Genomic DNA, 23,396 nt, shown 5'->3' with positions numbered 1-23,396 from the left:
TTATTTAAGTGGGGGGGAAATCTCCCATTTTCTCCCAATATTTTTAAGATCCTCTTTCTACATACATCAAACAAAAGTATAAACAATTTGTTATTGTCTCTTGCCATTGGAAAAGTACTACAGAGGTCAAACTGGCTTGACTTGTAGCAAATGGGGATAAGTAGCTCTAAATTTAGGAAGAGGCAAGTAATTCAGGCCTCCAAAATAATCAAGGTTACAAACTTATCATCAAAACATTCTAATAAGTAGCAAATTAAAATTAAAAGGTAGTATCAGTGTAGGAAAAAATACTAGTTAGACTTTATGCTCATTCCGGAATTGGTCAGGCATACACATTTATATAGGACAGAGAAGCAGATGGGAAAATAGGACAAAAGCTGAATGACCTCAGAAAGTATGCTGAGTATTTATGAAGTTTCATAATGCTTATTTTTAATTATTTTTCAAATGTTTTAAATGTACAAAATCATTTCTAAGTCTATAGTTACACTTATTCAGTAGATTAGTGTTTGGTATACTATGGTCTTCTGTTTCAGGGTATCAGATTTTTGGTCAGGCTTAGAAGTATTAGTTTTCATCAAGTCAAACTACTGGGTCAGAAAACTTGTTGCATACTTACATTATTTAGTAAATTAATTAAAGATGTTCTTTGGGTTAAGCTTACTTATTAACTCATTCCCACCTTAGATGGCATCATTAAAATTCAAGATGGCTATAAAAAGTATCAAATGAAGAACTAACAAGGAGGCAAAGGAAATGTTCATCAGTCAGTCTGTTTCTAAGGCAACTCTTTCAAAGTTTCTTTTTATTGTATCTTATTCGCCTGGGAGATAGAACATTTCAAGGGGTCGAAGTTTGCCCATCACTGCCCCAGACATTTCCTAGCTGTGTGACTCCAATTAATTGGAATAAGGAATATTCTTTTCATCATGTCTCTTGGTTAAAAATCTGAAACCTCTCTGTTCTAAGGAGAGAACATTAGTTTGTAAGGAAATAAGAAGAAAGTATTGCTTGATTAATGACTTTGCATTTTTTAAAATGTTTAAACATTTTTTTTTTGGTTAGCATTTAAATCAGTCTGTGGATGTACCATTTTTTTCTCTTTTTCACCAAGTAAAAATGCCTTTAATTTTCCTTCCTGAAAACTTGGTTTTCTTCTGCAGAGCAATTCTAACCCCACCTAAGGTCTCAGAAATTTATAAAGGGTTTTTAACGGTGTTACTTAGAACCAAATTTGTTGACTAAATTAATTTTTCCTGTTAAGTGACTAAGAAAAAAATAATCCTGCTGATGTCAATTTTGTTCTTTTTTTCAGAAAATAATTATTTGCTCCACTTTTCTGTTCATCTAGTGTTAAGTATTCGTGGTATTCAGGAAGAGGACCCCCCAGATGCTCAGCTAATGAGACTAGATAACATGTTGCTGGCAGAGGGTGTCTCCGGGCCTGAGAAAAGAGGAAGAGGAGGACCGTCGGCTGTAGCAGCAACATCAGGTGGCTGTCCAAATGACAATAGCATTGAACACTCTGACTACAGGGCCAAGCTGTCACAGATCCGACAGATATACCACTCTGAGCTAGAGAAATATGAACAGGTGATCTTTCTGCATGGAAGAGTTTTTATCATGTGAATGCGCATTTGTAAAAACCAAAACCAAAACCAGATAACCTTGTTTCTTTTGTGGCACAGATTAGGGAATACACTTATTGGTACAACTTTATAGAGATGCTGAATTTGATTGAAAACACTTTCATCTACTCCCCAGAATATAGCTAAGATAAAAACACTGACCCTAGTTCCATTTAGCAGGCCAGTGTTTGAAAACATTAGGGGTATGGTGGTTGCCATATGGTAGAAGAGAAAGCCGAGACCTGGGGGCATGTCCAGTGTTGTGGAATCATTCCCATGTGCTGAGATTAGATTTAGCTGTGAGCTGTCACTCTCTGGGAATTATAATGTTATTTGTTTATTTGTTTCCTCCAGGCCTGCAGTGAGTTTACTACTCATGTCATGAATCTTCTTAGGGAACAGAGCAGAACAAGACCAATTTCACCCAAAGAAATTGAACGCATGGTCAACATTATCCATGGGAAATTCAGTACCATCCAGATGCAGCTGAAACAAAGCACGTGTGAAGCAGTGATGATCCTGCGTTCCCGGTTTCTAGATGCCCGGTGAGGAGGAGAGGATAAAAATAGGCAACTGGTTCCTATTTCTGCCAAATTCTCTCCTAGTCATATGTGTAGATCCTTCCCTGAAAGACTGATGTAATTTGGGGTATGATAACTTTGAGAAGGTAACCATCAAACTCTATAAGCATTTTCTAGCCTGATTACTCAGTCAGTGAGTCTTTAAGCATATTTGGCACCTACTACATGCCAGGTATTGGGCTAAGAGCTGAATGAAGTATATCTCCTAAGAAAATTAATTGATATAAAGTAAGGATTTTTTAAAGATTCTCAAGTAAACTAGTTTTACCAACAATAGTAATAACTCAAACAAATACTAGTCTTTGGACCGTGGGCAAGTCACTTAATCTCTCATTGTCTCAGTCAAAGGTACCAACCTGCATTGATAGAGTTTCCTCTTTTGGAAGTTACATCAGTGAAATTGCAAGTCTTGTCTCTAACTTCAGTAAAAACTCAAATGTTTATGGTACCTCATATTTTAAGATCCTCCCCTTACCCCCACCCAAGATCACAATCCTGTGAAGGATAAGTAAAAAAGTGTCATTAATACAGATGAGGAAATAGGGTCCTGGGAATTACATAGTTTGCTTACTATTACTTGGCTAGTAAGTAGTCATACTGGGCCTAAAATTCAGATCTTCTACATCTCAGGTTCAATGTTCTTTCTACTACATCATATATGATAGATATAGAACACACCCCTTTTCACTTAAGAAATATTGAACATTGAGAGAGAGACCCAGAATTATTCACTTCAGTGTGCATCCTTTTGGGAACTGTGAGCATGAAATACTCTTAGATGGAATGTGTACTGAGGGGTTAGGAAGTTGTTCTGATCAGTCTGTCTTTCCAGGAGAAAGCGGCGTAATTTCAGCAAGCAGGCAACGGAAGTCTTGAATGAGTATTTTTATTCCCACCTGAGCAACCCTTACCCCAGTGAAGAAGCCAAAGAAGAGTTAGCCAAGAAGGGCGGCATCACCGTCTCCCAGGTGACTGACTCCCTGAGGGTTAGAGAGGGCAGAAGCTATAGGAGAGAAATGGGAGGCAACTGTGGCCATTTCACCATCATTTCATTAAGTCTGCTAAAAAACATTGTCAAAGAAATGCGAAGTTTTTAGAACAGAAGGGGGAAAATTCAACTACTAGAAGAGACCGCAGAGGTCAGCAAATCTAATTGGTTTCTTACAATTGTTAAAGAAATAGCCCTAGAAATGTCTTGTTTCTTGAAGATTTAATGATATTTTTCTTTTTACAAATTTATAACGGAATTTTGCACATTTTCAAAATGGAAGCTTGGTATCCCCGTTTAAGTGTACTGTTCATGTAATTTAAGATTTCTTAGTTCAATAAATCTTAATTTCACACAAAAGTACTGGAATAATCATTGTAGCCATGACAGTGATACTGAGGCTGATAATAAAAATACCTGATATTTATACAACATTTTAAATTGTGAAGTGTGTGAGACAACCTGTGAAGTGCTATGTAAATGCTGGCTATTATTATTACTACTACTACTACTACTACTACTACTACTACTACTACTACTACTACTACTACTACTACTACTACTACATGTCTTATCTCATTAGAGCCTTATAACTTCTCTATAAGATAGGTACTATGGGATGTTTTGCCCCTGATTTCCAGACATTGAACTCAGACTTTAAATGACTTATCTACAGTCACATAGCCTGCTAAGTGTCAGAGGCAGGATCAAAACCCAAATCTTTCTGACTCCAAATCAAGCACCTTACCTGATTTGCCTATTCATGCCACTGGCTCTTCTTTTGCCCCCTTTACATGCAATAAATAATCCTTATATGTAGGAAAATAGAAATGTTGACATGTGATGCTGTTCTGAGCAGAAGGGACAGCTGACCTGGACTCCATATGTCTCATGAGCACCCAAAGGAAGCCTTGCCCTTCAGTTAAATCAGCACAGCACACAGTGGACATAAGTGGGCCAAAAATCTTTGGGAGAGCTTTTGAAAACCCTCTTCTCTGTCCATAGGTATCTAACTGGTTTGGCAACAAGAGAATCCGGTACAAAAAAAACATGGGGAAATTTCAGGAAGAAGCTAATATTTATGCAGCAAAGACAGCAGTGGATGCAACTACTGTGGTGGCCCAAGGCAATCAGGCAAATTCCCCATCCACACCTTCCTCTGGTGAGTAGTTTTCATCTTTCCAGAGCTGGCCTGGCTTGGCTCCTTGTAGTATCACACTCCTCTGCAGCTTACACTCTGGTACTATAAGATGGGATGTCTTTGTTCCTGGTCATATGATTTGACCTGGAAGGATAGATGCTCATTTGTATTAGGATGGGTGATTGATTTAATAGGGTAAATGCCAAAGTTCTAGTCTGTGTGGGCATGATGCTTCTGCCTTTCTTAGAACAAGTGGGTGAAAGAATTAAGAAGCACCTTTTAAAGAGGCCCAAGACCCTTTTCTCCATTCTGGTCTTTCAGATCCTGATTACATGCTCCTTATCTAAAGACCCATATCTGAGCTGTGAAGTTTCTGCTATGGTTTGGTGGTAAAAATAAGACACTTGATTAACTTGGGTACTTGAGTCTCTCCTTCTGGGCAGCTCTTCTACCTGCCTTGCCCAGTTAGCACTGGTGCATTTAAACTAACAATTCTAAACAGAAGTGAAATCTGGATTCCAGCCCAGAAATACCTACTAAAACTCCTGCCAAACTTCACTGTAAAATTAAGCACTTGTATTATGTCTGTCCTGACTCTTTCTGTCTTTTTCAGGTTCCTCTGGCTCTTTCAAGATGACAAATTCTGGGGACTCCTTCATTAATCTACAGTCCCTGACCTATCAGAGCTCCCCAGTGGGAGCCAGTGTGCAGTCACAGGTGAGTCCAGAAACTATAGTCTCTAAACCCTGCTGTTTTACACCCTTTGGGACATGGAATTGTGGATAAAGTGCTAGATTTCTAAGCTCTTGATTTATGTCAGATATTTTTCTAATAGCTGGAAATCATAATTTTCTTAATTCCATGACATTTACCACTTCATGGTTTTGTGTTTATAAAACTAATCTTCCAGAAACCGGTTATTGCTTTGTAGGTAATGTGCCGGCAGTTTAGATAAGTTATATCCAATGGGGGAACAGTCTTGCATTATGTCCTAGACTATAGACTATAGTTTAGAGCAGTGATGGGCAAACTTTTTAAAGAGGGGGCCAAAGGAAAGGAAATGCTCATCAGTCAGTCTGTTTCTAAGGCAGCTCTGTCGAAGTTTCATTGTATTGTATCCTACTCATTGTATTCCGTTAGATTAGGAATAATGTCCGGAGGATAGAACATTTCAGGGGGCTGCATCTGGCCCCACTGGTAGTAGTTTCTAGGAGGATAGGTTTGGATCAATCAATCTGTGTTCCCTTTACTTCCACCTCTCAGAATCCCTCATCTCCTTCTAGACACTTATACTTTCTGCATGAAGCCTTTCCTCATCGCTATAGATGTAAGTTGCTTCCCTACAAAAAAATTGCCTTCTCCAGTTAGTTAGTCCTGCTATAAGGCAACATATACCTTCCTAAACATCACTAACATGTTCAAAATTGCACAGTAAAGATCACAGGCCTTATAAAAAACAGAGGTAAAGCACAAAAGCTTTGTCAGTGACACATTAAAAGAAAGATAGGAACCTAATCAAAATGGCAGCACAGTTCTATGTATGTTAAATGGTTATTAAATACATAAATACCACATTAAATAGTGGAAGTGTTTGTGACCTTGGGCCGCTGCTTGGCTTATACTCCTATTCCCACAGTGCCCATTTTGACAAAATCTCAAAAAAGTTGGGCAGCCTGAAACTCCACATGTTGGAAGCTATAGGTCATGTGGGGGGGGGGGGGAATGGAACAAACCAGCCCTCCTCCACCCACTGTACCTGCTGCATAAATATGGTACTCTTCCTTGAAAAAGATCAGAAATTTGCTCATGGAAGATTGGAAGGGTTGTGGCTTGTGAGTTATTGTGAAGCAGTACAGTTTTCTGCTTTCTTACTATTTCAGATGAAATCATACATAAATAAACACAAAATTCACATTCTGCTTAAACTATTCTCTTATATATTAGACATCATTAGAACAAATTTGTGTTTTCAGAACAACTCTGAATAGCTTAACTGATTTTTAAATATATTTTGTGTAGGCACATATTGGTCTATCTACTCTGATAGAATACAAACTCCTTGAGGGCAGGGATGTACTTTTGTCATTGTGTTCCCAGTACTTAGCATAGTACCTGACACATAGATACTTAATAAATGCTTGTCAGTTGATAAGTTGATTGAATATCAGCTATTTTTGAAACATTGTTTTCATCATTATGGACTGCAAAAAGAAACTCTTCTCAAGTAGCCTAAAACTTGTTTGAAAAGATGACATATCTAGAAAGGTAATATTTTTATTTTATTTATTTATTTATTTTTTCGGGAGGGTGATATTGATGATACAAGTAAGTACAAAGCCAAGTGTGGCCCTTTGAATTCAGAAAAGGAAGTTGGCTCTTCAGCTAGGGAAATCAGAGAGGGTTTCATAGAGAAGGTAGCCTTTGAGTGTATAATTCTACTTGAAATCATGCAAGTATTTTTTATATATGCATTATGTAAGCATTATTTATGTATGATTTCATCTGAAACAGTAAGAAAGCAGAAAACTGCACTGCTTCACAATAACTCACAAGCCACAACCCTTCTGATCTTCCATGAGCAAACTTCTGATCTTTTTCAAGGGAGAGTGTTTGGGGTAGGAAAATTCAAGGTAAGGGAAAGAGTAAGTAGATCATTTTGGTGTGAGCAAAAAAAAAAGGGTTCATGAAGATGAACTAAGCTACAAGGCTGGGGAAAGTGAGACCCCCCTCAGCAAAGAATTTAAAATTCATCTTCTAGACAATAGGAAGCTGTTGGGAGGCTGCTGAGTAAGGTCAAATATTTTTTAATCCCAGGTATCTCTGTATATAGGTATATCTTCCTGCTCAAAAATCTTTAATGGCCCCCTGCCACTTTGAAGAAAAACTACAAACTCCTTAAACCCTTCATACACTTGCCCCATTCCAGCCAAACTACTCTGCTTACTTCTCCCAGAACTTGACATGGTGAAACCTCCCACTTTCATGACTTTGAATAGGCTGCTTGCCATTCTTTCCTCCTGCCTTCCTCAAGACTCAGCTCATTAATGTTTTCTCCCTCCTTGTATATTTATTAGCTGTTTAAATATTGTCTTCCTCAGTAAAATGTCAGCTCCTCAAGGCTATAGACTGTTTGATTTTTGTTTTCCTATCCTTAGTGCAAAGCCTGGTCCTGGCCCATAGAAGCACTTGATATCTGGTTAATTTGTGGAATGAAAACAGTTATTAGAACATCATTATAGTAGGTCTATCCAGGAGAGCTTGGATGTGGCTAGAAATGGACTGACCAGACATATAAAAGAGTCTAGGCTGGGGTCAGTGGGGATGAAAAGGAAGAGATGGCTTTAAAGTCAATAATGTAAAGGACAGCAGTCAGCTGATTAGCTACAGAGTGAGTTTGAGCAAGGAGAGAAGCTCAGAATTTAGAGCCAGCAGGCCACATGTGCTTCAGTGCATTTTCAAACTTGGAGCAAAAGACAATGAAAATCCTTTGAAAGTAAGAAGTTTTCTTCTTTACTTTTGTTATATATAGAGAGAAGGGCGTAACTGTTGCAGAATTGGATAACAAAATGCCCAGTCCCAGGAGATAAAGTAATTGGAAGGAGACATGGGGGAAAGGATAGAAAATTCTTCTCTCCTAACAAAAGTAAAGAAGAAAAATGAATGTTAAAAATAAATGTTTAGAAGAAGGAAAGATAATGAAAGTCATGCCAGAAAACTGATGGATTTGATTTAGTTGAAGGGAATTAAGACTTGTACCAGGGATGAGGAAAATAAAAATTTTTAATTTTAAAAATAAAACTTCTTACTTTCAAAGGATTTTCATTGTCTTTGTATGTAGATAATAAAATATTAAACCTATGCTGAGTAAATGTAAATTAATTTCTGGAGGCCTGGGGGAGAGCAACAACTAGCACTTGAGCTAAACCTAGCACAGAGCTGGGGAATTTAAAAGGTGGAAGTGAAGGAAGGGCTTCCTGGACATAATAGACAGCCTGAGCATAAGCTTATAGGTGGGAGATGGAAGCAGTCCTAAGGATAGCAGGTAAGCCAATTTGCCTGGAATATAGACTGCATAAGGGGAGATAATGTGAAATCAGTTTAGAAAGGGAATTTGAAGCCAGATTATGAAGAGCTTAAATGCCAAGCAAGAGAGTGTATATTTTGACCCAGAGACGGTAGGGAGCCACTGCAGCTTCTGGATTAGGGATGAAGGTCAGAGGGAATATGACATGATTAAACCTGATCTTTGGCAGCCATTTGGAAATTGGTTGTAAGGAGCTCAATTAGGAAGCTGTTGAAGTAGTTCAGGTAAAAAGTGATGACAGCCTAATGGCTATATGAATGGTATGGATGTGGCTGCGCTTGTGGAGGTAAATGAGATCACTGGAAAAATGTAAATAAAGAAGGTTCAAGACAAGAGCCCTGGATGAAACTCACACAAAGGATATGAAGAAGGGACAATGATATAATAAAGGGACACTGAAAAAGAATGGTTAAATAGATAAGAAAACCAGGAAGAAGTGCCAAGGAAGAGCTAATATTTAGAAGGTGATAGTAGTTAGTTGGTTCATACCTTTACTGAAAGAAAGGTCAAAAGGCTGAAGATTAAGAAAAGGCCATTGGTTTTCAGCAAATTCTTGCTAACCTTGGAGAGCAGTTTCCATTGGTTGGTTAGCAATTAGATGATAAAAGATTGGGTAAGAGTGGGGTGTGAGAAAATAGAGGAAATGGATGGAGAGAGCTTTTACTGAGGGTTTGGCAGGGAAGGGGAGAAATAAAGAAGTAAGGCTTTTGAATGTTTTATCTATAAAAACTAAGAGTTTGAAGAAATCAAATATTTGAAGGGTTATCACTTAGGGAAAGAATTAGATTTGTTCTGTTTGGCTCCAAAGGGCAGAACTAGGAGCAGTGGGAGGAAGTTTAAGCTTCATGTAATCAGTAGCAGCACATTCTTGGGGCAAGCACTAGGTATACAGAACAAAACTGAGACATTCCCTGCCCTTAAAGGGCTTATGTTCTATCAGGGAAACAACATGTACACATCTAAATATATACAAAATGAAAGGAATTTTTAAAGAAGGTGATGATGACTGCTGAGGTAAAGAAAGGGTCTCATGGAAGAGGTGTGCTCAAGCTGACCTTTGAAGGAACTCAGAATTCTAAGAGGTAAGAAGGGAGTATATCTCAGACCCAGGGCATAGCCTGGGCAAAGGGAAGATTTTGGCTGGATTAGAAAGTGTATGATAGATAGAAATGTAGAATAATGCTGATGATTTGGAGACAGTTTGATCCTGGGGGTGATAGGGAGATTTATTGAGCAAAAGTATATGAAAAAAAAAACCTCTCTACCCCACATTTTATTTTTATTTTTATTTAAAATATTTAACACTTCATGAATTTGTGTGTCATCCTTGCACAGGGGCCATGCTAATCTTCTCTGTATCATTCCAATTTTTTAGTATATGTACTGCTAAAGAGCAAGCACTCTACCCCCACATTTTAAAACAAAATCTATCTATCTATAATTTAAATAAATAAAAAAAGCATTTATTAAGTATTTATTCTGTACCAGTGCCAAGCACTGGGGATTCAAATCTAAAAAAGTCTTTGCTACCAAGGTACTTATATTCCAATAAGGGAGGACAGCACATAAAGGACAGTGTTGATCAGGGAAGAGTGTTTTAGACTGAGAAATCACAGGAATGGTGAGTGGAGCCATAGGTCTTCAGAAGTGGTCAAGTTGTTTTCAAAGAGGCACTTTCTTCTGATACTGCCAGGACCCTGGTACAAACCCTTCTCACCTCTTGCTCTAACTGTTGCAGTATCCTGCTGGTGGGTCTTCTTACCTCAGGTATCTCCCCACTCCAGGCCATTCATTGTCTATTCACCTGTCAGATTAATCTTCCAAAGACACAGATCTGACTATGTTATCTCCTTCCTGCCTTCAGTAAATTTCCAGGGCTTCCTGTCACCTCCAGGGTCAAATATAAAATCCTGTTTGGTATTCAAAGCTTGGCCTACTCCTATTTTTCCTTCCTGTTCCTCTCACAAGACACTCCATCTCCAATTTCTGGACATTTTTACTAGCTGTTCCCCATACCTAGAATACTTTCTTCACACATCTCTGCCTCCAGCTGCCCTGGCTTCCCTCAAGTCTCAGCCAAGGTCCCACTTTCTAGAAGAAGCCTTTCCCAATTGCCTTTAATGCTAGTGCCTTCCTTTCCTCTGTTGATTATCTCCAACTTATCCTCCATATATCATGTTTGTACATTGTTGTTGGCATCTAGTCTCCCTTATTATTAGACTGTGAGCTCCTGGAGAGCAGGGATTGTCTTTTGGCTCTTTTGTATGTAGAATTCCAAAGTAAGAGAAAGGCACATTTTTTAAGTTTAGGGGTTTTGATTTAAAGGGAACAATATAACTTTACCAATTATTCCCTTTTAAAGTCTCTCAATCTGATTGACGGTGAATAAAGGAAAACCCCTTAATTGGATTAAATAAAAAGAAATTGCCACCCCTACTCTGGTTACCAAGATCAAAAAGATATTCTCCATCACCTGGCTTTCTTTACAAGATAGGGGCAGCTGGTGGCTCAGTGGATTTAGAGTCAGGTCCAGAGATTGAAGGACCTGGGTTCTAATGTGGCCTCAGACACTTCCTAGCTGTGTGACCCTGGGCAAGTGATTTAACCCCCATTGCCTAGCCCTTATTTGCCTTGGAACCAATACATAGTATTGATTCCAAGATGGAAGGTAAGGGTTAAAAAAAAAAAAAAAGACTAATTTTCTTAATTTCAAAGAATCAAGATTCTTCTTTGAAATTCAAATGTGAGAGAGCTTAGGATAATGGATTGAGAGTTGCTTTGGGAATTCTGGAGGCCTATGTTCAAGTCCAACCTCTCATACATACTGGCTATGTGAGCTGGGCAGCTTACTGAATCTCTCTTGGATCCAGAGCAAGGATAACTTGCATGGTGGAAGGAGTTGCCCAAATTAGTGAAATTCTGGGTCCAGGCCCTATCCCTGTTCCATTCAAGGAAAAGTAATTAGGTCTTTAATTCAAGTGAAACCAAGGGCTTCAGACTAAGATACTGTCATAACATTATTTCTTAATATTTTATAATATAACCAAAGCCTTAGTGCTGTAGGCTTCCACAGAAATGACATAACGAGACCTGTATTTAGAAATATCACTTTGGCCCCCATTTTGACTTGAGGCTGGGATAAGAATTTGGAGATTGTTGCAATAGTCCTGGTGCAAGATAAGAAACTAAACCAACTATCCCAGAGTAGAATGGGCTGCCTCAGGAGACTGTGGATTCCTTCTCATTGCAGGGCTTCTAAAGCAGGATGATTTGGTATGATGTGGAGGGCTTAGATTGGATTAAATAATCTCTCTTTCAACCCAGGATTTTGGGGAACCATAAACTTTTGAGAAAAATATTTAAATATAGACATCTTATGTACAGTTTCAGATCACAAAATCTTAGTATTGAAAGGAAACTCATATTTCATCACTTCAACATATCTGAACTGGAATCCTTTCTACTACTGAGCTTGAATGAGAGAAGTCTGATACCTTTAGGGAAGACCTTGAATTACTTTCCACTGCTGCTTAATCAACCCTGCCCTTCCCTCAGGCCACCGTTAAGAAAACCCCGCTTAGTTATAATATCTGGATCTATCTGTAAAGAACTGTCTCTTCCCCACTGAAATAAAGTAAAGGCAGACACAGAATCTGGCCCCTGTGAAGCTTGTGTTCTGGCCCCCAGTGGGGTATAGAAGCCATCACTATTTACAGGGCCTAAGAATTACCCATTTAGCCCTCACCTGGACAGGAACACCTTTCTACAAAGATGGCCTGATCTCTGAGGGCCCTTCCAGCAAAGGCCTGGGATCCTAGGAACCTGTGGTTTTAGGGGTTTCTGGGGGCTTATCAGTTTTGAGAATAATAGCTAGCCTTTATGTAATGCTTTTAAACAAAGAGAGAGATCTTGTTTGATCTTTACAACCTGGAAAGTAGGTGCTATTATTGTCCCCTTTGTAGATGAAGAAACAGACTAAGAGGGCAGAGCCCATGGTTACCCTGCTTACCCAAAGTAAAGCTTTCCAGTGATCCCAATGATCCCAATGTCAACTCTCCGTGCATTGCGCCATCTAGCTGTCACTCAGCTTGTTACACATTTACTCCTCCACCAGGTCAATATTTTATGCCCAAGAAGAGCAGAGATAATAGAATGTGATGCCTGTTTGTAGCTATTATTTGAAAGATTATCATTCTCCTTTGGGGTTTTACCCCTTGAAATTAGCCAGAGTATGTGAAGTGTGATGGGTGGTCATGTTGGGTGTTGTTGCAGATGGATTCTTTACATCATGTTATACACCAGACGGGCCGATACGACTCCCTTGTTGGAAACCCTTTGTACACAACGCAACGAATTGATGTAAGTGACCACAGTTTCCGAATCATTCATTAACATTTACAAACAAGGATCATTCCACCCCTGTTGCAGAGTCTGTCTGAGGCTATATATGCAGGTCAGATATCTTCTTTGGCTCTCGAGTACACACTCTCAGGCACAGGCTCTTTCTCTTCCTTTTGTCATGGGAGTCATTGGCATAGTCCGCTGGGGAGTTGAGCTTGTTGAGCCTAACATGTGTTATCCACAATGTGGTTCTGGTTGTTACCCTAATCTTCCATATCCCTTAAGCAGATATGACTGACTTAGGTTTCCTAAGGATTGTTTGTGCTCAAGTATAGAGGTGAAGATAGAATGAATCATGTAGGGAAGACCCAGAGATATAAATTGGGCATTCAGAAGCTTACAAAGTAAAGGATTGTGATTTTTGAATGGCCTATAAATTGTATTTCTTAGTCTGATTTTTTCCCTGTGTAATATGGATATCTGTCTTACAATTCTTTAATATCTCTTGATATCCTGCATGGTCTTTCTATAGTAAAAACTCTGGGACCTTACTTTGCTTTTCATTGGCATTTCCTCCCATTTGCTCTCATTTCTCTAGGGAAGATTTGATCCTTTACTCTCCTTTTTAGTTATTGACGTTTCTTTACTAGGTGCCTAATTTAAAAAGTCAAAGCTGAAGGTATATCTCAGGCCTAACATTAAGGTTATTGGCATTGCCAAGACAGGCAGCTGGCCCTTCTTTAGGCACTTTATTTCTTCATCCAGAAAAGTCCAGCCTCTCTGGGTGTTGTATTGGTCTTCTGTCACAAAAAGTTGACTTCAGGAGCTGCTTATTTATTTTCTAAGCCTCACGATTTATGGTAGGCCATCAGATCATCAGTCCAATTACAAGATGGCAAAACTCAATACTGGACATGTTTATCTAAAGAGAAAGCAAAAGAAATGTTAATGTGCTCATACCAGAATAGTCTCATTGGACAAAGCTGATCCTGTTCCTCTCGGCTCTGCTTATGATACCTGAGCATAAAGGGTCTATGACCCATGATCAGCCTGCTGTCCAAGACTCCTCTTCTGCCTTCCCTCCCTCATTAATCTTCTGTTTATTTGCAGACAAATGGCAGCTGGCAGGATGCTACCACCCCATCATCTATCACTTCACCTGCTGGGGACCCAGGCAGTGTTAATTCAGATGCATCCAATTAAGTTTGGGACCTATTGATGAGAGGAAAGAGGTCATTAGTGTAATTTGTCATGTTTGCCAATATTCTTATTTTTACAACTTGACACAGCTAATTACCTCAGAAAACCTGGAACCAATAGAAAATTGTGATTACAGTGATATCTCTCTACCTCTCAACCTGACACATTGGAGTTATCTTTTTACTTAGATCCATTGGGATTTAGAATTATTTGAAAAACTATTTCCTCTTCCTAACCAAATTCATTTTTTAAATAGCAATTTTATGGTAAGAATTTGAAGTGTCTTCTAGGACTTGTCACAACTTTTTCAATTAAAATTTTTGACTTATTTTAATTTCCATGTCCTTTTTTACTATGAGATTTTTGTTCTAGGTGATAGTTATTAACAATTTAAACCTGTATTGTACTTGTACACGTTCTGTGTATTGTAATTTTGTATAGGGAAATAAATTTTTCTGTTAACTCAGATTTATTCTATGAATTCTGAGCTAATTGACCTAAAGCAAACATAACTTTACCAAAAGTTTATTGGGATTTAACTCTAAAGTAGAAGGTTACATACTATATTATTTCATGTAGTTCTAATTTCATGTCTTTGTAAATTCAGATTTCTCTGTGAATAGGTTTGTGCATTTCTGGAAATATTGATACAAAAGCTACCATTTTCAGTTGAAAGTTTATCAAAGAGAATAAAGTTCCAAAGCCTTTTTCCTTTCTGCCTTTTCTGAGTCTTCTCTTATGATTATGGGTATCCCCTCACTTCAGCCAGCCTTCCTGGCTTCTCTTACAGTGAGACCAGTGGGCAAACTGGCAGACAGTGGTGCTCTTTGACATGTTGATACTATGGCCAAATTGAATGTCAGTACCTGTCTGAATTGCTCTGAATCAAGTCAGGTCGAGTAGGCTCACAGCATAACTGAAGAGGGGCTGAGGTGCAGAACAATTGTCAGGACAATTCATGTGGGTCTACGGATGATTGGAGTCGGGGTAGGAACCTGAGCTAAGTGAATTCCCTGCCCCCCTCACCATACCTGGGACTAGAGGCATTTGTAGAAAGCCTAGAAATAAACTCATTTACTCAGTCAAATCAAGTATTTATTAGAATGTGCTAGGTTAGGGAAAAATAGCCTAAGTCCTCAAAGCACTTACTCTCTGTATACAATAGGACCCTCATATCCATGGGGGATACATTCTAAGACCTGCCTCAGATGGCATAAGCAAACACTTGCTGACGCCTGTGTATATGTGCCCTCTCTTTCCTCTTCAGCCCTTCAGCACAGAGGCCTCTTGCCTCTCAAACACCTACCCTAAAAATAGTTAAAGTGGAAGGAGAAGAGACCTCTGTGAGGGCAGACTGCTACTGCAGTCAGGCAGGCACCTGGTGCTTCGAAGGCAGATCTCCAGTGTTTTGGGTTGACTGAAACCTTGAAAAATAAAACCACTGATAAGAGGGCCCTGTTTGGGGGCAGATAGTACATTATAGGAGAGATTCAGCTGCATTATGAATGAAAAGACCCAGAGGTTTAGAGGATATAGGAGGAGGACAAATGGTAAGGTCCACCATTTTCAATCAGCAAGCATTTACTAGGCACATACTACATGTCAGAAAATGAGCCAAGTGCTACAAAGGCAAAAAATATGGTCCCTGTCCTCAAGGAGCTCACAACATAAGGAGGAAACAACATAAAACTAACTGTACATACGAGATATATACAGTGTAAATGGACAATAGCAAAAGAAAGGACTGGGAAAGATCTCTTACAGAAAGTGGAGTTTGAGCTGAATCTTGAAGGAAGCCAATAGGCAGAGATGAGGAGGGAGAGCATTCTAGGTATGGGGGATAACCAGTAAAAGGACACACTGTTGAAAGGATAAAGCATCATCTTTGAAGAACAATAAAAAAGCTAGGGTCCCTGGGTCACAGAATTTGTAGAGGAAAGAAGAGTTTAAGAAGCCTGGAAAGAGGTAGGAAAGGACCAGGTTGTGAAGGGCTTTGAAAGCCAAATAGGATTTTATATTTGATTCTGGGGGTTGGGGGGATAATAGGGAGCCATTGGAATTTTTTTGAGTAAGGAGTACGATATGGTCAGACCTGCATTTTAAGAACATTTTGACAGCTAAACAGAAGAAGGATTAGAGTAGAGAAAGACAAGGCAGGGAGACCAAGGTTATTGCAAGAGTATGCAGTGATGAGTGGTTATCGGAGTGGCTGGCCATATCAGGATAGAGAAAATGTACTGGAGAGATGCAGACAGAGATGGCATGACTTGGTCACAGATTAGATTTTTGGAGCGAACGTGCCAAGAGTAAAGGATGATACCCTAGGTTTTGAACCTTGGTGACCAGGAAGATGGTGGTGTAATGTACAGCAATGGGGAAGTTCAGAAAGAGGAGGAGGGAGGGTTGGGGGGGGGTGAATTCTGTTTTAGATATTTTGAATTGGGGATACCATGGGGGATGTCAGGTAATTGAGTGACATAAGAATGGATGTCAGGAAAGGAGTTAGGGCCAGATGGGTAGATATTGAATTGTGGAGCATAGAAATGCTCATTTAGCCTTTTTGAAGTAATGAGATCAAGGAACCTATTCTAGAAGACAGAAAAAAGCCTGAAGAGCCAACTAGAAAGAGAAGGAGCACTGCAGAAAAGAACCTAGAGACCTCCAAAAATCTAGGGAGGAGAAAAGATCATCCAGAAAAAGTGTACAGTGGGAACTCCATATTCTCAGGAGAGAAACTCCAAGACCTACTATGGCTGAAAACAAAGATATAAGGGAACACCTGCTAACCCCATACATAACATGGTTTTCTCATATATGTGTATGTTTAATAAAGTTTAATAACTAATGAGACCAACATTAAATACAATAACAATGAAGTGCCTGAAATCATGGACAGTTCTCACTAATTTTAGTGCCTATGTTAACATTATATTACTGTGCTGTCTCTCTGCTCCTCCCACCCCCCCATCCCCACCTCCACCAAAAATTAAAATAAAAACCCAAAAAAAAGCCTCCAAGTGAAAGCAGAAAAACTAACAAAAGGGGAGACACCACTGCCACCCAGTGTACCTCTAGCACAGAGAGAGGGGACCTTTGCCCCACACCACCCACCCAGTTGAGCTTGGGTCCCAGCCTCTGCAAGCCTCCATATGTCCTTAAACCACATATGTACAAGCTCCCTCATCAGGCAGCAGGCATTCCAGAGACAGTGGAAAGGATGGGTAAGTCTGGAGTGACACATTTGCCTCTTGGCTTCCTCTTTTCCCAGGAGTAACTGAAACTGGGGAAAGTGGAGCCCCAGATAAAGGGGTTCTACTGTAGTCCACAGTGTCAAAAGCTGCAGGAGAGGTCAAGAAATATAAGAATTGAGAAAAGTTAGAACATTTCACAAGATATCATTGATGAGGGAAAAAGATATTGTTGGTGACTTTAGGAAGAGAAGTTTCAGAAGAATGAGATCAGAAGCCAGACTACAGAGAAAAAAAAGGGATGGAAGTAGAAGCATCAATTTTGGATGACTTCCTAAAGGAGTTTGGCTGAGGTAAGGAGAGATAAATGATGTCAGATGGTAAGATCAAATTGAGGGCTTTTTAAGACCAGGGAAGACATTAATAGATCTAAGCAGCATGGAAGGAGCCGGTGAACAGGAAGAGACTGAAGATTAGAGTGGGGAGGATAGAGGGAGCAATCTGCTCTAGATGAGGAAAGACAGGATCAAGGATGCAAATAGATTATACCTAGCAGACTGGCCAATATGGAAGCAAAGAAAAACAATAAATGTTGGAGGGGATGTGACAAAATTGGGACACTAATGCATTGCTGGTGGAGTTGTGAATTGGTCCAACCATTCTGGAGGGCAATTTGGAACTATGCCCAAAAGACTGCCTGTCCTTTGATCCAGTTATACCACTGTTGGGTCCGTACCCCTAAGAAGTTAAAAAGAAAAAGACTTGTACAAAAACATTTATAGCTGTGCTCTTTGTGGTGGCAAAAAATTGGAAAATTAGGAGATCCCCTTCAATTGGGGAATGACTGAACAAATTCTGGTATCTGATGGTGATGGAATACTATTGTGCTGAAAGGAATAATGAATCGGAGGAATTCCATGTGAACTGGAAAGACCTCCAGGAATTGATGCAGAGTGAAAGGAACAGAACCAGGATAACATTGTGCACAGAGACCAATACATTATGGCACAATCAAGTGTAATAGACTTTTCTACTAGCAGTGATCTAGGACAATCCAGAGGAACTTATGAGAAAGAAGCTATCCACATCCAGAGAAAGAACAGTGGGAGCAGAAATGCAGAAGAAAAACATATGATTGATCACATAGTTCAATGGGGTATGATTAGGGTTTTGATATTAAAAGATCGCTCTACTGCAAATATGAACAACATGGAAATAGGTTTTGAACAATGACACATGTATAACCCAGTGGAACTGTTTGTCAGCTTCAGGAGGGGGGAGGAGAGAGGGAGTGTCATAAATCATGTAATTGTGGGAAAATATTATAAATTAAAAAAAATTGTGGTCTTTGCACTCTTACAAAATTATTGAGGATGTCAGAGTTTTTGCTTCTGTGGGTTTTAGCTATCAGTATTTACTGCATTAGGAATTAAAATAGATTTTTAAAATATTAATTAATTTTAAAGACAAATTCATTACATGTTAACATAAAATAACTTTTTTAAAATAAGAAGTAACCTTTCCAACAGGTTTGACTGGACCAGGAGAAAGGTCACCTCTTCATGAGCCAGGAGTGAAGTCAAAGATGGTGGCAGATGACATCTTCCTGATGTGAAATAAAGAAGAAGGAGCTTTTGGCAAGTGGCTGCAATTTTTTTCAGTGGAGTATGAGTCGAAGTCATCCTGACTTTTGGCTTACTACTGGATGTTGATGTCTCTGGAAGAGGGAGTGAACCTAACCATTTTGTGTAACTGCCTCACTTAAATGCAAATCATACACAGTCAACATCACTTGTGATGTCATTGGGCCTCTTCAAAAATGACGGACAAACAACAGTGGGGGAGAGGATGAGATAACCAATCAATAAACACTTATGTGCCAGGGACTAGGGACACAAAGACATAAGCCAGTCTCTACCTACAATTTAATGAAGACTTGTAAAAAGAAGCTGAAGACGGAGCTAGGAAGTTATCTGTGGTAGAGAGAGGATGATGAAGTCCAGGAAAGTAGTTGGATGGGAAATGAAGAGAATTCCCTGAGTGCCATCTTTAAAATTAGTGAAGAGAGAGGGACAGTCCCAGGGAAAAGGGGTGCCAGTGGGATTTGAGATTTGAGTTAGTTGATTTTATCTTACAGAATAATGTTTCTAGAGATGATGAAGCCCAGGAAAGTGGTATAAATTGTAAGGAGAGGGAGCAGTAACGTAAGGGGTTAAAATTAAAGGGTTGAACTAAGTTTTTTAAGAGTATAGTCACCAGGAATTACTCAATTCCAAAATTATTTTTGTGGTAATTTATTTACAAAAGGAGAGAAAAAGAGTGAAAGTAGAGAAATAGGAAAGAGGGCAGAGGAAGAGATCTAGCTTAACAAGCTAGACTATGTGCTCAAGCCCTGGCTTACTCTGGCAGGGCTCTAGTAACCCCAGCCAGAGGCCTAGGGGTCAATTAACATAGGTTTTAGCTATGAGGCCTCCTCCCAGATGAGGGGCCCCTCCGGAGGTTAGTACCTCCAGGAAAGGCCAAGGAAGGGAGTTAGCCTTTTTCACTCACCCACGTGGTAGTTGTTAAGGAGAAATAGAAAGCAGTCCAAGGTCCTTAGCCAGAGCTCTTCCAGGGTCCAATTCAAGGACTGTCACAGGAAGTTCTGGCCACTTAAAGACTATTCATTTCATCACTTCCTGTGCCTTTCTCCCAATTTACGTGTACTAATTACAGCTAAAATGTTGCTTAGGACTGCCCAGGGGTCAGTCAATTCTGATTTATCACCCGCTATTGCACAAGTGGGTCACAGCCCTCCCCATACTTAAAAATAAGTGGGATGTTTACACTTCTGGTGATTAAATCTAAAAATGGGCTGGGGAAAGTTAATCCCATTTCACAGTATAGAAGCATGCTTACCATTGAGAAATGAGTCCAATGGCTGAAAAGATACCCATTGTAAGCGATAGGACTATTCAGGGCCCTCCCTCAAAGTTCAAACTGCAAGTAAGTGTATGTGTCTCTCAAGGGCCTGGAGGCCCATTTTAGAGTAGTCAGGAACTGGCAGTCCAAGTCAAATTGTATCTAAAAAATGTTTCCAGAGAATCCATAAACATTTATTAAGTGTCAAGGCAAGGCTGTGTGCAGGATAAGTAGGAAATAACTAGCAGAGGAAAGGTACCAGAATTTAGAAAGGTTAGGGAAGGCTTTAGTAAAAAAAAAATAGGATTTTAGTTGGAACTTTAAGACAAGGAGGTCAGTAGGTGAATGGAGGAGGAAGAGCATTCCAGGCCTGAGGGACATTTGGAGCCAAGAGTTAGATTTTGTTCAAATGTGGCACACTCAGGAAGCCAGTATTACTGGATCAATTTATGGAGAGAAGGGTATTAAAGGACTGGAAAAGTTAGCAAGGGCTGGGTTATAGTGAGCTACTGGAATTTATTGAAGGGATTGGTGGGGGCGGGGGGTTGGGAGTAGGACTTGTACTTCAGAAAAATAGTGGCTGAAGAGTGGAGGGAGACTCAAGGCAGGCAGATCCACCAGCACTATTGTGATAATTCAGGTGTAAAGTGATGAGGGCCTGCACCCAAGTGGTGGCAGTGGCAGTGTTGTGGGGGGCTTGAGGTGAACCCCCCGGGGTTTGGGAAGGGTACCTTTTGCAAGGATGTAAGACTCCGAAACTTAGTTTAAAAATAAACTTTTTTTTAAAAGTTTAAAAATAAAAATAAAAAATGAAATTTATCAATTTAGAAGGTAGTGTTGAATCTGGCCAGGAGGACAGCATAGGTGGAAGACTGCCTCCGAGGGGGACAGCATAGCTGTCCTCCAGTTGATCAGGTCTGGGGTCTTTAGACCCTTTATAACAGTGAAGACAGAAGTCTAGAGTGGTATGCACTGAGGCACAAGGGGGGAAGGTTTGCCTGAAGACAGGGGGTGATCCTTATAGTTTAGAGGACAGATGGATGTCTAAGATACAACTTGATGTTGTCAAGAAGGTGTATCTCTCTGTCCATCTCAAATCTAAAGGACAGTCCGAAGAGGATAATCCTCTCTGGGTCTTATAGGAGTTATGAGATGTTTTGGGTTAGGAGTCACAAGGATAGAAGGGAGCAAAGGAATTTCCCTGCTTACAGTTTACCTGAAACACTAATATAATTTGGGGGTACTCTGCCCATGCCATCAGAAAAGGGGGAAGAAGGGAGCTTATTTAAGAGATTGCAAAGGTGAAATCCACTGGCCTTGGCAACAGATTGGATATGGGAGGAGGGTGTAAGAGACAGTGAGGGATCCAATCAATTAATTCGGCTTTTTATTTAAATAGGTACTATGTGACAGATACAATTCCCTTAAGCTGGAGATACAAAGAGAGGCAAAAGACAGCCTCTGCCCTTGAGGAGCTTACAATCTAAGGAGGGAGACAACAGGCCAACAAATATATACAAAGCAAGCTGTATTCCTAAATAGGAAATAATCAACAGAGGGAAAGCACTAGTATTAAGAGGGGTTAGGAAAGGCAAAATTGGGAGCTGGAGGGACTGGGAAGATGACTTTGCCCTCTATAGTAATAGAGAAGACAGGAGTCCGTTGGGGATGGTTTAGGGAAAAAGATAATGAGTTCCACTTTCCTGGACATCCAGTCTGAGATATCTGAAAGGCAAGATTCAAGGACCTCAAAGATTGGTAGATTCTAAAATCATCAGCGCAGAGATGATAAGAGCTAATAAAATCAGCAAGTGGTGCCGACTTCTTAGAGAGGTGGCTCCCAGGCAAACCCTGAAGGACCCATTGTTTAGAGTGTAAGATCTGTTAGAAGATCCTGCAAAGGAGAGGGAGGAGCAGCCAGGTAAGGCCATGCTGGAGAGAGTGGGGTTCTGAAAAGTATAGAGTACCAAGGAGGGGAGGGTGATCAACAGTGCTGCAGAGAGGCTGAGAATGAGGGTTGAGAAATGGCTACCAAATTTAGCACCCAAGAGATCATTAGTAACTTTGGAAATAGCAGTTTGGTGGAATGATGAGGTCAGAAGTGGATCGTCAAGTATTTTTTATTTTATTATTTTTAAACCCTTACCTTCTCCGCCTTAGAATCAATACTACCTATTGGTTCTAAGGCAGAAGAGTGGTAAGGGCTAGGCAATGGGGGTTAAGTGACTTGCCCAGGGTCACACAGCTAGGAAGTGTAAAGTATTCTAAACATAGAAAGTAGAGGCACCTATATTGTAGACAGCCATTTCAAAGAGTTTACTTACAAAGGACAGAAGAGATCAAAGGACAACAGTTACTGGCGGGTGGAAGGATCCAATGGAAAGGGAGCAGGCTTTAAAAGTCAGAGAAGCTTGTATTTTGTCCTGGAAGGCAATAGAGAACCACTGAAAGCTTCTTAATCAAGGGTGTCAGATCTGTGCTTTAGAATTATCACTTTGGCACAGACGAGACCTGAGGATAGTAGAGAAAAGGAGGATTGAAGCGACTCTTGTTGTGCAGATACAGAGCCCGCCTATTACAAGAGGCTTCAGCTTCCTAGGACCAGAATTGTTCTGCCTTGCTCTGGATCCCTTTTCTGCCTGGAATTTCTCTCCCTTTTCCTACAATGGTACTGAGAGCGATCCGAGCCCGGGGTGCTAAGAAGCTCCGGCAGAATCTTTGGTTAAGGAGTGGGTCTGAGCCTGCAAGTGTCTCTGGGTAATGGAGTCCTTTTCGTGTAAGTCACGTAAATGCGGCTCAGGAATTTGCGCGTGCGCAGAATACTTTTATGTCGGAAGTATGCCTTCTGAACTAATATTTTGGGGAATGATATCAAGTGTTTGTCTTGGGTGGGGTGCCGTACTACGCAGGTTTTGCACCAAGGACTTATGGGAATAAATGTTTGCGCAGGAGTAACTGATTCGCCGAATTGTCTTCTGGTTCTTGTAGTTCCTGTAGAGACAGCCGCCCACAGGTCCAAAGTTTAGCGAGTTGTGGGTGGCTGCTGGGGTCTGAATCCCGGACCTTGGTTGCCTCCGAATCCCGTGCTTCTCGCTTCTGCAGTTCGGACACCCCTTTTCCCTACTTCCTTTCGCCTCGATCCACAGCCCTGAGGATGGATCCCGGGCCCGCCCCTGACGGAGCCCCGATAACTGGCCTGGCCTGGGCTTTAGCTTCGGCTGTCCCGCCCCGGGGCTACAGCGCGGTGAGTGAGCAAGAGGAGCCTGGTTCCTTCCTGTGCCTTTCCCGAATACCTTCGGCCTCAGTTTCCCCTGTGGACTCAGCCTCCCCCACCCCCCACCCCC

The 23,396-nt window shown here is 40.4% G+C and overlaps 2 protein-coding genes and 1 non-coding gene across 3 annotated transcripts in view; 2 read left to right on the top strand and 1 right to left on the bottom strand.

Moving 5' to 3' along the window:
• The window catches only part of PBX4 (PBX homeobox 4), a 63,991-nt gene extending 50,025 nt beyond the window's left edge, over positions 1-13,966 (top strand). Inside the window, exons 3-9 of the mRNA XM_044684893.1 lie at positions 1,352-1,593; positions 1,983-2,173; positions 3,042-3,177; positions 4,203-4,359; positions 4,952-5,055; positions 12,695-12,781; positions 13,874-13,966. Of these exons, the coding sequence (XP_044540828.1) occupies positions 1,352-1,593; positions 1,983-2,173; positions 3,042-3,177; positions 4,203-4,359; positions 4,952-5,055; positions 12,695-12,781; positions 13,874-13,966 (1,010 nt within the window). The remainder of the gene's footprint in view (positions 1-1,351; positions 1,594-1,982; positions 2,174-3,041; positions 3,178-4,202; positions 4,360-4,951; positions 5,056-12,694; positions 12,782-13,873) is intronic.
• LOC123232666 lies at positions 9,713-9,823 on the bottom strand. Its single transcript, XR_006505193.1, has one exon. It is a non-coding gene; the product is annotated as a U6 spliceosomal RNA (small nuclear RNA).
• Positions 13,967-23,039: 9,073 nt separating the features above from the next.
• The window catches only part of MVB12A (multivesicular body subunit 12A), a 5,213-nt gene continuing 4,856 nt past the window's right edge, over positions 23,040-23,396 (top strand). Inside the window, exon 1 of the mRNA XM_044658363.1 lies at positions 23,040-23,296. Within this exon, the coding sequence (XP_044514298.1) occupies positions 23,207-23,296 (90 nt within the window). The 5' untranslated portion in view covers positions 23,040-23,206. The remainder of the gene's footprint in view (positions 23,297-23,396) is intronic.

This window comes from Gracilinanus agilis, chromosome 1 (genome assembly GCF_016433145.1).
Source record: "Gracilinanus agilis isolate LMUSP501 chromosome 1, AgileGrace, whole genome shotgun sequence".
Taxonomy (NCBI): Eukaryota; Metazoa; Chordata; class Mammalia; order Didelphimorphia; family Didelphidae; genus Gracilinanus; species Gracilinanus agilis.
The sequence above is the reverse complement of the archived record's forward strand: the minus strand, read 5'-3'. Positions and strand labels throughout refer to the sequence as shown.